Here is a 16,919-nt window from a genome sequence, read left to right on the forward strand (position 1 = left end):
GACAAGTTATTTTCTTTTTTAAATTAATTTAGAAACAGACCTTTACAGTTTCATAAAATGTGACTTTATACTTACTAACCAGGAGAAAAACTTTTCTGTAAAAACAAGCAGTTTCAAAAGCTTGTCTACTTGACATGTTTTGACAGCAATTGTATCTATCTTTACAAATTGTTTAGTAGATTAGAAATTCATTAGATTCTATTTTAAAAAATTCTTATAACTGCTTCCAGTTTTACTAGTACATACTAAAAGTGTGTATGTATATATATGTATACACACACACATATATATCATTGCTTTATCCCAAATTTCTAAAAGGCTTTTTTTTCTTCCCCGTAAGAAGCATTTCTGGAAGCTGCACAGGTTTTTGTATTATGAATTCATTGATGTTTGCGATTTTATTCTTAACTGAGGATCAGAATTGCTGTAGCCTTTATTCAGTCAGAACATCCACTGAGCTTAGTTAGACTTCATTTTAGAGCCCTGCCTAAGTCCATTGCCTTTCAACTTGGGTTAGATTGGCTTTTTTTTTCAGAATCCAATGACCGCTTCTTCACTTTCAGCATGATGGGGTTTTTGCTCCCTCTCCATCTAGTGGGACAGACCTCTCATTCTAATAAACCATCAGATAATTTGTCAGTGATGTTGCCACTGACACCTTTGGAGTATTGTAAACGTGACCTATGGAGCGGATCATGATGCTGCCAAACGCTGCATTGTCCTTGTTTTAGGCAGTGCTCTGGAAACTGCTGCAAGGAATGACTTGAGTAGATGATGGTGTCAGTTCTGGCAGTCTTCCCTCTTGAGTGCTTGCTTCTAAAAAACGTTTGCTTTTGATGATAAAGTGTCATCTTCCGTGCTATGCCGGCAGCGCCTAGTGACTGGTGGATTGGTATATCTACCCCTGCTTGTTTTTAGCAAACATTTGTGACAATTGTTTACTTACTGGAGATTTAAATCTCACTGAATCTGTTCTAAGAAAAGTCAGTTTGCAGAGTAGCGTTCGTGTTTGTGGAAAAAATCAGACTCTACTAAGAGTATTCTTTTAACCATATCCTTACAGATCAAAATGTGCACAGTACTGAAGGCACTGAGGGAAGTAGCTTCTCTCCACTTAAAGTGCTTCCTCTCTGTCTCAAAAGAGCAGACAGTATTTTATTACAAAGTTGTTTATTCCTTCTCTGTGTTTATTTACTTTCTTATCTGTACAGGTAATGGGGAGGGGGGGTCACGGCTTGATTGTTTTGGTTCTAACTTGGATTCCTTTTTTGTAAATTATGAGACTTTTTTAATGTTCTGTCTATTGTAAGTATGTGTACAGGTTCCTACGTGTTCATGTAAAATATCTGATGTGTGTATATATATAAATATATGTATAAAAATAGAGAGAGCTTTGTTTAGCCAAAGATGATTTTTTTAACTATATAAAACTCCAGGTTTATTTTGTATAAACTAAATAGTTTGCTTACTGTAAGAGTAATGCAAAAAATAAAACTGTAAAATTCACACACATATGTTCTTGTTGAACGAAGGTTGGCTTGGAGTGGTTTTGTACCATTTTTTGTAATTTATTTCTCCAACCAGAATTTTGATACATATATGAAAAATGTACTGTATGTAAACCTCCAGTCTTATTTGTGAAACCTCAGGTAAATGAAAACATTTTTTTAGAACTGTTGGATGGTGGCTTGACAGCTACGAATGCTGTGAAGCAGCATTAAAGTTGACTTCTGTTAGTTTGTATAAATGAGTAGGGATGTTGATGTTCTGGCCAATAAACATGGAAGTGATCAGCTGCTGTTCTGATGCAATTACTGCTCCGAATACATATTGCTGATTTCTTAGCAGACGTGACTGAACCAGAAGTTGGACAGGTTCACAAACTGCAGAAAACCTTTAAACCACTTACGAATTATAACCTACAACTTTTTCCTCTTTTTTTCTAGAAACGGTGTGTTAGTGTTGAATGGAGTATTACAAAGGAGAGAGAGACCATTTTTGTATCTAAGGCTTTTCACTGGAAGAGTGTAGCTGGCAGCCCTTGCAGAGTCTTACTTCAGTTTGCTTTTGAAGAATAGGTCTGCTTCTGTGCAACACTTATGTTTTTACAGGATTCAGTTTAAAAGCTCTTAATGAACGTGAGTATTGGAAAATTTTCCAAAGCGGAAATTCAGAGAGCAGTGTTTATGGAGATGTGGATGATAGTGAAACCATAGGGCATGGGGTATTGAATTTCGAGGGATTTTCTCTGAGGTCTGTTGCCATCTAACTGTCTACATACAATAGTTGACTGCACTAAAGGCATTTCTCTTAGGCGTCAATCCAGCAACCCATAGCCATTGCCATGAAGTCTTTCCTCTAATTGTCTTCACCCTAAAACAAGCTGCAGAATAATCTTTAGCAATTTGTCTTCATGAAGGGAGGCAGCAGTAATAAAGCATGCCAAGAAACAGGTATAAGGATTTCTTAGAAGAGTCTATGAAATCAATCAAGAGGTGTTTCAGAAGCAAAATTGGCTTTGATAGGAAAGATGGATATTGTTTCAGTGGTGGCTGGCACGTCCTCTCCTGTCAGAGTTTGGAAAGTGCTTTGCTGTGCCACCAAAAGCAAGCCCATCTTGAGTTACAGGAGATAATATGGGCAGTAAAATAAGTAGAGAAATACTTTATCAGAGAGGAAGTTGCACAGTTCATAGAATCATAGAATGGTTTGGGTTAGAAGGGACCTTAAAGATAATTGAGTTCCTACCCCTCTGCCATGGGCAGGGACACCTACCACTAGACCAGGTTCCTCAAAGCCGTACCTAGCCTGGCCTTGAACACCTCCAGGGATGAGGCATCCACAGCTTCCCTGGGCAACCTGTTCCAGTGCCTCACCACCCTCACAAAAGAATTTCTTCCCGATAGCTAATCTAAATCTCCCAAATCTCCCCTCTAAATCTGTCACACATACTTTGTAGGGTGGAAGAAAAGGGCCAGAAATTCCAGAGTAAGAGAGAGAGGGGGGGAAAAAAAGATACTTGGGATTTTCATAGAATTTGGACCTGGGCAGGACTAGGCAGCAGAAGCTCTTTGTATCAGAGCCTCAGCTCTGGTGGCCCCGATTTCTCACAAAATCCCATTTTGGCGGCTCACTTTCTTTTTTTAGATCTTGTCTCTCCCAGATACCAATTTTGAATGGGTTTGGGGGTGGCTCTTTCACCCAGCTGAAGACTGGTTATCATGCAGAAAGCCTGTGTTTCTAACTGAAGACTTGAGTCTCGGTTCCTGTGGCCTCCATTTTCAAAGACTCAGTCTAACGCATCCTAAATTAACTCACCAAGCAACAGAGTATGAAATCGGACATGACCGATCGATCCTCGGGCATTGATTCAAAGCAAAACTAATGGAACGTAAAGAAAACGTAAGAATCTATTATGCTGTAAAGGCTGCCTATTTAGGCATTTTATGAAATAAAATTTCATTTGGGAGTTGGTTGGAGGTGTAATGTTTGAAGAACCAACTAAAATAAGGCATCGGGTCGTTGCAAATTATTGCCGTACAGATCGAGCCTTGAGGGAACGGCTTTGTTAGATGCCACTGACTAAAATAATTGCATGATAATTTTGGCTAGAGGCACCATCCTATCATCTGCTGATTTGTAAACTGTGCACAAATAGTTTAGACTGAGTGATCTTGGCATCCAGCTACAAAGAATCGTGAAGTCCACTCAGCGTGCCACGTCTATGCTTTGGAGAGAAAGAAAAGATGTCCTAGCACTGTCAAAGGAAGGTTTCTGAGCTGTAGCAACCAGCAGCAGTACGTGCTCCTTCTGCAATGCTCTAGGAAAGACTAACCAAGGGCTTTCTTCTAAGGTAAGCGGCAGAAAAATAATTCTTCCTAGGGTACTATGGAGCAGGCAGATCCCTGTGGGACTGGAAGCAACACGAATTAAACCCAGGGGTATTTGCCTCTTAGCATTTAACTTTTTTTTTTTTTTTACAAGAAATTTAAGATTTAACTCTGCTTTTTCAAATCACAGCTGATGAAAATCTGGCATAAATTTAATATAGGAGTGATTTGAATAGTGGCAAGTAATCAAATGAACTTTAAAATAAGGAAGTAACAAAAACCAGAAATAAAGAAACTGCCTCCAAGAGAAATGGTGGATTTCCATCTGGTTCTAACTGATTGCAGGTATGAATTTTTATTGTTTGAAATAACCATATGCAAATATTTGGACAGATACAGAGGTAGTCAGATGGTATGACGCAAAATGGCTCAGGTATGTACAATCTATACTAAAAATGGTATATTGCTAGTATACTAGAATTTCTAGTACACTAGTAGACTGGAAATAATGAGATCATTGATATTTGAGATTACACACTTACAGTAAACTGAAATACTCTGTTACACAGAACTCAAATAAGACCAGGGAAGAGAAAGATGGAAAAATTGGAAGCATGCTGCTATGACAAGGTTGTAAAGTAGTTTTTGGCTGATTTCTTAGAAACTCTGGCTTTCGTGGCTGTAGACAAATTTCTTTCCTTTATACATAGCGTTCACCATGTCAATATTCATACTGTGGTTCTACCAGTGCAGATTTGAGGTAAAGCATCTTGGTATAGTAAGCTCATTTAGAGAACGCAATTAGACCACTCCTATAATTAGCCTTCCCTGTTGGCCATTTTAATGGAAAGATGTGGATAGTTGTTTAAATACTGGTAGAAACAGCTTAAGAAACAAGCACATCTATATAGCCAGAGTGGTATGTTTACGCTCCTCCTCTTGTCCTCTCTTCTTCCAAGTGGGTACGTTAACTTTCTGCTCCAAAATGGGCGATGATCGTTCCTAGTGCTAGAGGAATGCCGTCTTTCCATCTTTGGGATTAAAACATGTCTCCTTTCCCTTTTATTCCTGTGTTTACAATTTAGCATCTCACTTAGGTGGTTTTGGGGTTTTTTTGTGGAGTCTATCATTTCAGTGAGGGACCAGCCATTCGCAAGGCAGCAAATATACCCAGAGCTCCCTTTGCTTAACTGTTGCGTTGCCATCGTCCAGTCACCTTCCAGGGGAAGTGGTACCAAGCAATCAGCATGTGTCACCCACTCGTACTTGGCCTCTCGAGTACTCTGGGTTTGGGAGCTTGCTCTGTCTAAATCTCTGTTTCTCAATTTACTGAAGGTGAGCTCTTCTGTATCAGCACTTCCAAGCTCAGAAAAACAGGTTCGGTATTTTTAGCTTGAGCTGTAATATTTTCTAGGAAACTTTTCAACGTATGAAATCTTTACACCCACCCAATCTGTGAAGTTACAACAATTTGATAAGATACCTGCTCTGAAAAAAAAAAAAAAATCCATATGAAATCAGAAGGAAGATCTGGCATTACTCTTTAAAGATGGGAAAAAGAGACTACAATAATTCTTGCTGGCTTTTTTTCATGTATCTTATTTCAATGATATGCACGGGAGGGAAGGAGTAGGGAAAGAAGATATTCCAGGTGCATCACAGCACCTGAGAAATTGCTTGACTGGCTCGGTTTCCTCAACGAGTTCCCCATGCAAAAAGGGAAGCTCATTGTGTAGCTTCAAATTTGCAGAGAAAAAACAAATCCTAGAAATTTAAAAATAAGGTCTGTAGGATGCCTACGCAGAGAATGACGACACTGTTAGTTACAATTGAGAATCTTTCCTCACAGCGTGGATAAACACAGCCTCCAAGCAGAATTGTGCCACCTGGGATCATATCATAAACCATAACCAGGGTATATTGATAATGGTGATATCACCCAACTGTTCTATCAATTAAAATTGTGTAAGATTTTGGATACTGCAACCAGCCACTCTTAAAAAAGCTTAGAAATGGCACTTTACTAAAGGTGGTGGTTTACTGGAATTTGGCAAGTTTTGAAAGTACAGTAGCATAAAAAAAAAAAACAAGTGTGAACCCCAAGGTGGATACGATCCCATGTTAGCAGAAAAAAATCCAGGGACAAAACACCGAATGTACGGTGCATTTATACATAAACAGACAAATACCTTACATTTCAATTCCCCGCATCAGCTGAAACTCCTGGATAGTTTGCAGAGAAGTGACTTGGAAATCGAGCATCTGGCAGCAGAACGTGGATCAATTTGCAGGTGAACCGAAGATCTTCTGGGACAGAGGTAGTTAAAAAGATCTTCTCACACTCACAGCTAAAAACCTCCACATCACTTCATTAGGTAGTCCCTGTTTATTTATCTCATGTGTTGAAATGTATAATTAAGACAAAGTCTTGGTGATTCAGTAAGTCTTTGAAATGCATAAAATTAAAGTTATTAATCCTAGAAGCACTCTTAATTTATTAACGTTATCCTAGAACTGAAACTATTTATACTCATACAGCTGTGTGTAAATTAGCTTTGCATTTGTAGTTTTAGGAATCCAAGGGAGAAACTTGTGGCTTGTTACCCCGGGAGACGAGAAAATATTGGATGGATGACACTAATAACGCTACTACCTTGGGGTACAAAATGAAACATTTTCCTGTCACAGTTACAGGATACTTCTCAAAACTTTATCAAACAAATGAAAGCCGTGAGCATTAGATATTATTCTAGTTGCTTTTCACCCAAAACTATGGCAAAGCCACAGACAGTGGAACGGAGTGGGTGTAGAATTAAACTATAGTTGGCAAAGGATTTGCAAAGTGGAAAAAAAGTGTCGTCTTTCCTAGTTTGGGAAGAAAATAGTGTAAAACTGTAGGCAGTTAAGAAGTACTGTGACTTACGGCTGAAATCAATCTCTCTTAAGCTTAAAATAATCTCACATTTGCATCTTTCACCAGTAATCATAAAGTCTGCCTTCATTTAAAGACCCATTAAGTAGCAAATAATGAAGAGCTCTCTTGCTATCAGAAGAAAGTATATGAAAGATCATTACTTTTAAAAAGCCCCAAACCTAAAAAAGACCATTTCCAAAAGAAATCTAGTGTTGTAGTAAAATAACTTTTTTTTATTATTTATTTTATTTTTTTTTTTATTTCAGATATGAACTTCTGACCATGGGGGACTGGAACCTCTTGGGCAGCATCCTTGAAGAAGTGCACATCCACTCCACCATAGTTGGCAAAATCTGGCTCACAATCCTGTTCATATTCCGGATGCTGGTGCTGGGAGTGGCTGCTGAAGATGTCTGGGACGATGAGCAGTCCGAGTTCATCTGCAACACGGAGCAACCTGGCTGCAGCAATATCTGTTATGACAAGGCCTTCCCTATCTCTTTGATCAGATACTGGGTACTGCAGATCATCTTTGTCTCTTCTCCATCGCTAGTTTACATGGGCCATGCGCTCTACAGGTTAAGGGCTCTCGAGAAAGAGCGACAGAAGAGGAAAGCTCACCTGCGGGCTCAGCTAGAAGACCTGGAGCCCATGCCCGAGGAACACAGGAGGGTGGAGAGGGAACTGCGTAAGCTGGAGGAACAGAAGAAAGTGCATAAGGCACCCCTGAGAGGGTCCCTGCTGCGCACTTATGTCCTACATATCCTGACCCGGTCAGTGGTGGAAGTAGGCTTTATGATAGGTCAGTATCTTTTATACGGGTTTCACATGTCCCCCCTTTACAAATGCACTCGGGCCCCTTGCCCTAACACGGTGGATTGTTTTGTGTCCCGACCCACAGAGAAGACCATCTTTATGGTCTTCATGAACAGCATCGCTGCAGTCTCCCTCTTCCTCAACATCCTAGAAATTGCCCACCTGGGCCTCAAGAAGATCCAGAAGAGCCTCTACGGCCGGCCCCGGCGGCCGGTGGCCCCTGCCGAGGAGGAGGCCAGCCTCTACAACTCCAAGAAGAGCTCCGTGGTGCCGCCGGCCTGCCTGCCCAGCGACGTCTCGCCGCCGCGCCCCGCCACGGCCCCGCCGCCTCCGCTTCCCCACGGCCCCGCACCCTCGGGGCCGCCGGTCCGTCAGCACCGCGGAGAGCTCCGCGGAGCCCCGCCGCCCCGCCAGCGGCACAGCGCGGCTCAGCACCACGGACAGCATCCGCCGCCGCCCTCCTCCAGCAGCGAGGAGGCGCCGCGGGCGGCGGCGGCGGCGGGAGGCGGGGGGACAGCGGGGGCGGCGGCCGCATCCCGCCGGCCTCCCCGCAAGCACAGCCGGGTGAGCATCTGCCGTGACCTGGAGGAGGAGCGCGGCGACTCCCCGGACAGCGGGCACTGCCCGGGCACCCGCAAGTCCAGCTTCCTCTCCCGCGTCCTCACCGGCAGCCGGGCGGGCAGCGACAGCGAGAGCGCCGACTCCCGCGGAGGCTCCGGCCCCGGCTCCGTCTCCGTCTCTGGTTCGGAGGGGAAGCGCCGGGAGGAGAGCAGCCCGCCCAGCAGCCCGCCGCCGGCCGCCGCCATGGGACGCCGCGTCTCGATGGCAAGTAGCGCCCCGGTGTAGCCGGCGGGAGGGGGGCGGCGGGGCCTCCCGGGCGAGACAGGCACACTAGCTCCCTGTGTGGCCCCAGGGAGGAAGGGGCGAGACAGGGGGCAGGGAGGCTTGGGCAGGACTTCTGACACAGCCCTTAACGCCTCACATCCTCTGGATCAAGCTGACCTCCCACATGCTTGGTCCCCTTCTACAGTGAAAGCTGAAGCATCACTAGGGAATTATTGAGGCCCGAGGATGTCACCGAATCTCAGCTTCTTTATACTCCTTACATCATCACAATTGACTCTATGAGGACTGTCCCAGGGAAAACTTGTTCAGCTCCAGCCCACTTGATACTGTAAGACAGAGAAGTCTCAAGTGCATTGAGTTTAATGGCTCAGCTTCTCTCAGCTTCAGGGGTTTTCTCCCAGAGGCAACCACCAAGTCAAATGATTGCTCAGTGAACGAGTCAAAAGATCTACGTATAAACCACCAAATAATTGCAATGCCAGAACTAACAACTACAGAGTTTCACTTTCAGTAGCTGTTCCTGTTCCTTGGCTACATGCTTTAAGCTTGCTTGCAGTCAGTGTTGATAAGAGATACAGAGCTTGCATTCAAGAACCAACGAGGGTTTTTAAATGTAATTTGAATTCATAGAATCATAGAATCGTCTAGGCTGGAAGAGACCCTTGGGATCATCGAGTCCAACCATCTACCCTACACTACAAAGTTCTCCCCTATACCATATCCCCCAACACCACATCTAAACGTCTCCTAAACACATCCAGGGATGGTGACTCAACCACCTCCCTGGGCAGCCTATTCCAATGCCCGACCACTCTTTCTGTGAAAATTCTGATTTGGGCCAATTCTGATTGCCCCAAATCACAGGAGTTGTCCTGTGAGAGCAAAAAAAGCTCCTTTACAAATGCTTGCAGGAGCGAGCCCTTAAATACCTGTCTAGAGGGCACAGATTACTTCACACAATGCTCAAAGTTATAGATTGTGTTCAATATTTTCTTACTCTTCCTAAAAATAAGTACTTTTCCTAAATACTAAATGAATGAAAACAAACAAACAAAAAACTTCAAATCTTATGTGGTAAGAAACAGAAGGCACTCTTACACATTGCTCATCAAAAAACTGTTTGTGGAGTCCAGTTTTCATGTAGTTTCTACAATATACAGTCAGCATAAGCCACGTTCAATTGTCACTTAGATGCAATTTAACCACTTTCCACTTTGATGTTCCAGTGCATCGGCCTAGAGTCCAATCTGTCAATCTGCTGGGTTTTGACAGTCAGATGAGAAGGCTCTTTGAAAAACGAAATGCTAAAAGTTGTTCAAGCAAGACAGAATTTCAGTAGCACCCTGTTGAGAACTCGCAGAAGTTGCCTGGCAGCTTTTACTGTTTAATGGCAATGATGCTATCTTCCAGGAGAGATCTTGCAGAGAAATATAGTCAGTTTGCAAAGCAATGTCATTACTCCTGAAAGTAACACGCTTCTGGCATGCTGTCTTTGGGGATCATTATGTGTGGGACTGATACTACCATTTTAAAATATGATTCATGTAGGAATGCTACCTGTTGCTTCCTGCTCACAGTACATGATATTTTAAAGTAAAGGTGCTTCTATATTTGGCATGAGGATTCCTCATCTTTTCAGACTTCAGTTCAAACCAGACCATATATATATATATATGTATATAAAAGAAGAAATGCCCTTCCTATGGGTAGGCTTTGTACAGACCAACCATGTTTGGCCATAATGGAAGCCAACAAGGCTATTTAAAACTTCTTCATCCCGAATTGGTGGGGGTGAAGAGCCATTTCTTCATTTCACGTCCAACTGTGGCATAAAACCTTGAAAAAACATTTATGCTCCAACTGTTCAGTTTTACACCCAACCCACTCACTCTTCGTACTCTATTCAGCTTCTTGGTCATTGCATTGTCCGAAGTTATCCGTTATTCAGATTGGGAAGCAAAAATGAGAGACACAAATCTTGAAAAACTTACTAGGGTAAAGGCTGCTTGAGAGACCAAGCCAGTGGGAAAAAATATCTTTTCCTTCAGCCAATGCTGGTCAGACTTCAGATCTATTAGGTTCTGAGGGCAAACCACCAAAACTGCACCTTCATCATAGCGCACATGGCAAAGTGTAGAAGGAGGACACAGTCACCGCGTGACATATAAGAGTAATTTCCAAATGATTTCAGTCCACCTAAACACAGTGACAAGAGCATCACCGACTATATGGATGAGCTGCTCTCAACTCGATGGACACCTGGCATAAGTAATTTTACGAAACTCTACATTGACAGGGGAATTCAGCATCTGTATACAGCTGAGAACAGGCCACCTGCAAGCCTCTAAAACCTTGGTACTGAGGAACGCGGTCAGCTTGCTTTGAAGTGGTAGCGAACAATTTGTTCACTGATAACTGTCTCCAAGCTAATAGTTTCCAAGGTTCACTTAGAGGACACATCTTAGAGAAAAATATAGGTTAGAGATATCGTGGATACACGCATAGTTCTGCCCTAAATTTTGCATCTCTCGTCACATTTTAGCTTTTATTTAGGGGGAGATGATACAGCTATGAAGCAAAGGGGCAACTTCTGCTTGGTCTTCCTTTAGGCAAATGGGCCTTAAATGGCTGCTTTTCACATGTAACTCAGTGAAAAGAGCTGCACTGAATTTAGTGTAACAACTACAGTCAGAAATGACAACTGGGAAGTTAGAAACATACAAAGGTGTGTAGGAATTATGCTGCTGCCAATAGGCTTCTGCACATGAATGACATGATGAGGAAAAAAACCCCACATAATTCACACCAGTCAGGCCCTTGAATGGTGCATGCTACATTTTAAAGTCTGATAAAAAGAATAGGCTGATGCAGTCAAAGGTCAGTATGTAACTACTACAGATACAGCCTGTGGTCTCTTGAAAATAGGCAGAGCCAGGAATTACAGCCCGTAATCGGCATCTGTCTCTCAGAGCACTGCGATAAGCAGTGGGGTGTCACTGCCTCATGTGCGCAAGGATGTGTGAAGCCATTGGGACCATCGAATAACTCTATTTTTCTCTCTGGGGGGATGAAAAGAAGAGCTCTGAGGACTCCAACTAAACAATTAGAAAGGGAGAGATCTTTACTTCCAAAGTCACCCTTTTCTAGAATCAAGCAGTCTTCCACCTCAGCCATTTTCTACAAACCTGATTTGCAGAACATCAGAAAGCTGAGCTGAGCACAGCCACAGCCTGACACTGCATCTTCTGAGTGTCACAGGGTCATCACAACTCAACAGCTGAACACAAACATTTCTACAAAAGCTGGAGGCTGTGTGTTATTTCATCGCTAGCTGCATTTGAAGTCTTTTGTTAGCTGTGTCTTCTTCTTGTCCTTCTAAAGCCAAGGACTCCAGCTGCATGCTGCCTGAGCATGTCCAGCATCAGTTCTTTTTCCTATATATTAGCTATATAAAGTTAAAATAGTTACATAAAGAATCCCAAGGTGCGCACTAAAACCTGAGTTTTAATTTGATTGACTGGGGTTGGGAATATTTACACTAGATTAGATTGGCAACTCTTCTCACGAAGGCACCATCTTTCAGATGACTTGGAACTACGTTATCACATTTAGGCACCCCAAGCCTAAACCTGTATTGAGAGACCTACCGTGCTAGTCCTCTTGCTAGAGAACCCAAGGCTATACCAAGAAGATGGAAAGCCTTGACATTATCTAGTGGTGGTGTTTCTTCATTGAGCCAAGATAAGTTCCTGGAATCATAAAATAGAATTGGAGGTGATTAGAAGATTTATAATATTCTTAACAATATTTTAGCTGAACCGCTCTCCCAGGAAACCAAAATTACTAGATCGAGATTGTCAGAAAGAGCTAGGCATTTAGGCACTCAATTTTTGTTTTTTCAAGAAGTGCTGAGTTTTCCTCACCCTCACGTCCATTCCTTATTCTTTAGCCCATCCTTTCCTCCAGAGAGCCCTGTGCTTTCAGAGCGTCATTTCTTTAAGTCTATATTTTTGGCTACAAAGTAATCAATTTCACTGAATTTCACTGAATTTTTAGAGTTGGAAGGGACCATAAAGATCATCCAGTCCAACTCCCCTGCCGAAGCAGGATTGCCCAGAGCACATCACTCAGGACTGCATCCAGGCGGGTCTTGAAGATCTCCAGAGAAGGGGACTCCACAAGCTCCCTGGGCAGCCTGTTCCAGGGCTCTGTCACCCTCATTGTGAAGAAGTTTTTTCTCATATTTGAGTGGAACCTCCTATGTTCTAGCTTTTGCCTGTTGCCCCTCGTCCTCTCACTGGGAACCACTGAAAAGAGTCTGGCTCCCTCCTCCTTCAACCCACCCTTCAGATACTTATAAGCATTGATAAGGTCTCCCCTCAGCCTTCTCTTCTCCAGGCTAAAGAGCCCCAGCTCTCTCAGCCTTTCTTCATAAGGGAGATGCTCCAATCCTTGAATCATCCTCGTTGCCCTTCGCCGGACTCTTTCCAGTAGTTCCCTATCCCTCTTGAATTGGGGAGCCCAGAACTGGATGCAGTATTCCAGTTGTGGCCTCACCAGTGCAGAGTAGAGGGGGAGAATGACCTCCCTCAACCTACTGGCCACACTCTTCCCTATGCAGCCCAGGATTCCATTGGCCTTCCTGGCCACAAGAGCACACTGCTTGCTCATTGTCATTTTGCTGTCTACCAAGCAGCAATGTATCTTTAAAAGCAAGGCCCCCTCCTCATGGTGAAGGAGGGGGATCAAGCTGATAATGAAGCAGCTGGTAAAGCTGATACTCCCAGCTCACAGAATTGGACTGAGGTAGGGCCGCTGATTTTATTCATTTGCAGAAAAGAAAGTCTCTGGGGCTGAAAGCCTGGCTTTGCCAAAGTTGGGGAAATTTTACGATTCACTGGGTCCGGTTTTCCTCACTGCATTGCTTTTTCATTCCTCTGTGCTGTTCAATTCTTTTTCTACTTCTCAATTCTCCATTCAGCTTTGAGCCTTTTTACCCAGTGGGAAAACACTTCGTAGTGAGCAGGATATGAAAGAGAGAGCTGCTATTCAGCCTGAATGCTCGCCGTCTTCGCCAGAACAAGGCATGTTTACTCAGCCTTTCAACAACACTTGAGGAATAAATATCCACTCATATAACTAGCTGCTCACCCGCTCTCGCTCCTGGGGCTGGGAACAGTTTGGTAAGAGGAAATGTACATTGAAATAACAAAACCAGTAACTGTGGAGGAGTTGTTTAGACAGCTGAGCTCCACCAGGAAAATCTACAGGTGGGGTAAGGGGCTGGTAAAACCCAGTGTTCCTCTAGGATGTTTGAGCGAATATTCCCATTCACACCCGCTGGTAACTACTGCTGGTTTTGTACAGTTTTTCTATGAAAACACCTCTTCTAAACAAAAAATAAACTTAAATTCCACACTAGTTGTATTTTATTCTGCCCTGGAACGCTCAGGAGAAGCTCGCGGTGCTGACAACCAGTGTACCAATTACCCTGCAAAAGATACTTGGTTACCCAAAGGTAACCATTCACCAATTGTACAAACACAGGTAAACTTTGGGGCTCAGCAGCAGTTGACAACTAACCAACCTCTCTGAGGATTTAAGCAGCAGCAAACAGATAAGCTCGATTTTAGAGGGTGGTACTCACCTAATTGAGTCCATCTTTGTATGGTTAAAACCATATCAAAAGCAATCAAAATAATCAAAATAACCAAAAGCAATCAAAAATATAGAAACCTTCTGAACGCGTAAAGCAAGGTCTCTGAGATGGGTCCACTGATTTCAAGCAAGTTACTTCAGGGATTCATGTGTTTCTTCTGGTTTAAAAGCAAGGTGTTCCCCCTCTCCCCACCCTTTCCCTAGCACTGAACAAAGCCCTACAAGTTAATTATGTTGTCAGCTAAACACCAGATTCCCACCTATGTATGCGTCGGAACTGGGGTTAATTATTATGATAACATTTCTTTTTCTCCTTTAAGCCAATTCAGCTTCATCCTTTCTTTCTCTTGTTGTCTTTCAGAGCATGCTCCTAGAACTATCATCTATCATGAAAAAGTAATGACATTCCGAGGAGAAGAAATAAAGTAAGGGACTGACTGAGCACAAACCACCTTCCGCAGAGAGATAAAAAGCAGGTTATCTGTTGCTACGCTCCCCTCTCCCACTGCTATAATGCTAAATTCATAACACAGTTTAAGAAAGCAAACACTTGTTTTATTCCTCCATTTTACACCAATCCTGACAGTACCTTGCTCTGATCGCTGGTGTTAACGAGCGGCTCGCTCCACGACTGGAGATTTTCCTCATGCAGACTGAGCTGGATGCGGTCAGCGTGCGCTGCCACTGCAGAAGCAGCCTTGTGTCTTTGGGAGAACATTTTGGGATGTACAACTTGTGCGTTCCCGTAGTGTTCATATCAGAAACCAGCCTGATCCACAGCCCTTCAAGGTAGCGGAAGGCCCAAGACACCTACAAGAAAGGGTTAGTTTGATTTGAAAATCGCCTGGAAGGCTACGTGGCCTCTATCCGCCCCAGGCTTCAGCAGCCAATGAATAAAAGATGGAAGAAAGAAACACACGAGGAATCTGAAGGGACAGGGAATTTAACAGAGAGAAAAACCCAGCTGAAGAATCTGCTGCTGCTCGTCCGCCTGTGCTAATTCAGTTCTCCAGCTCTGATAGAGACTTTCCATGCTAATGTAGCCTCCTTGTAGCTAATACTTTCAGCTTCAAATTTGAAACTAAGTAAAATCGGGTGATTTATTTGAAGTGCAAAATATCTGTACTTTTCTTCAGTTTGCTGTTCAAGAAGATCTGCAAGGTATCACCTCAGGGTCACGAAAATCTTATTCCCTCATTAGTTCAAATAGAGGAACTGAAGGACAAGCAGAGCCAAAAAGAGCTCATTTTCAATTTGTGAGGAGAGACTTGCTCTGGAGGGCTGGATTTCTGGGTTCTACGCGGCCCAAGAAAGCAGTCCTTCCACTTGTGTATCTGCAAAATAAAGCACCTTGCTCTGACTGTCCCTGGGCCTGTTTCTGGCCGCATGCTTTTAGCTGCTTTTATTTGTCAAGCTTATCATAGCTCGCATTTGCTGTCACTTCAACGGCAAGTGATGCTCGGAACAGGCTTGTTCGCTACGCCGGTTTCCCCAAGCATAAAAATCCTCTACAACTTGACAACTCTAAAGCAAGGCTAACAGAAAGCAGGACAGCAGGGGAAAAAAAAAAGTCAAGCTTAAGGATTACTTGAGATTACAGTGGTTTTGCTCCAGTGCACATGATTTACGTTCATATTCTGCCTCGCTACAAACTCGTTGACAGTTTGCCTGTGCATTTATTTAGTATTTTAAAGCAAAAAAAAAGGAAATATTTAAGATGGTGGCCATTAAGTGCCAGCAACAACTGATCAGGGATGCAGAAACAGCTTTGCTAAAGTACATTCTCTACTGCCAGGGTATGTGTAGATGCGGTGGATGCTACATCTGACAGATTTGAGGGGGTGGGAAGCTTTCTTCATGTATGCTCAATGGGAAGATTCATAAACCTGGGAAACTCTGGAAAGCAACATTTGTTTTTCTTCCATGAGAATTTTAAGATTGAAAAATCGCAGGCAGCTGTCACTGCTGCAGATGGAGGAGGACGCAGTTTGTATTCCAAAGGATGGTAGCCTGGGCACACGACCTAGGGTCTCCTGTCTGGTGATAAAAAGCCCGAGGACCTCCCTCTAGCAGCTTGCCCTCCTCCCCGATCCCCACAGCAGCATCCCAGCAAGTGTGTGGATTCCACTTCCCCCTTCCCGGGTCTCCTCCTGCCAAGCTGTTGAGCAGGCTCTCGGGTTGCATCCAACCCAAGGAGAGAGGGGGCTGCCACCTGCTTGGGAGTCCCAGAGACCAAATGCCCCCTGCTAGACCCCACACCCTGCTTGTGGGAATAGCATCCAAGGCTGTTACCATTTCTTCTTTCCTTTCTGGATCTTTTGCAGTTTAAGTGATGCTAATGGTCCATAGCACAAGTTCCTGCTTCAGAAAGGAACAATACCATATTTGGGTTACACATGGAGGTTTTCAGCTATTTTTCTTTCTTTCTACAGAAACCTCTTTCGATTTCTCTCAGGTTTTCTGTAAAGGGGAAACAACCCCCAACCTCTCCCCTTGTCTCCCAACACGTACACTCACACTTTAGAAGACCAAAACAAAGACTTAGCAGAATTGCCTGAAGTCAAGCACTAGGGGAACGGGTATAGACACGGCTTATTTGATCTTCCAAAACAACCTACTTCATTTTTGCAATGAAAATACCCTTGGCTGTTCCTGCAGGAGATCAAAGATAACTGGATCCTTGGATCAAAGACGACTAGTGAATCAGCAATGGGACCATGCGAGTGGAGGTCTCTCCATCAGTCCACAGATTCACCGGTCAGGATCAACCCCATCCAACCTACCCTCCCGAATCTCAATTACAACCCGCACGTTAACTGGGCACTGCAACATCCATTTCAGAGTCAAGATGAGTC

The 16,919-nt window shown here is 43.5% G+C and overlaps 1 protein-coding gene across 1 annotated transcript; it reads left to right on the forward strand.

The window, feature by feature from the left end:
• Nucleotides 1-7,026: 7,026 nt before the first annotated feature.
• On the forward strand, nucleotides 7,027-14,464 carry GJA10 (gap junction protein alpha 10). Its single transcript, XM_074150354.1, has 2 exons — nucleotides 7,027-8,385; nucleotides 14,426-14,464. The coding sequence occupies exons 1-2, from the start codon at nucleotides 7,027-7,029 to the stop codon at nucleotides 14,462-14,464; spliced, it is 1,398 nt and encodes a 465-aa protein (XP_074006455.1).
• The last annotated feature ends 2,455 nt before the right edge of the window (nucleotides 14,465-16,919 follow it).

This window comes from Numenius arquata, chromosome 7, assembly GCF_964106895.1.
Source record: "Numenius arquata chromosome 7, bNumArq3.hap1.1, whole genome shotgun sequence".
Classification (NCBI taxonomy): Eukaryota; Metazoa; Chordata; class Aves; order Charadriiformes; family Scolopacidae; genus Numenius; species Numenius arquata.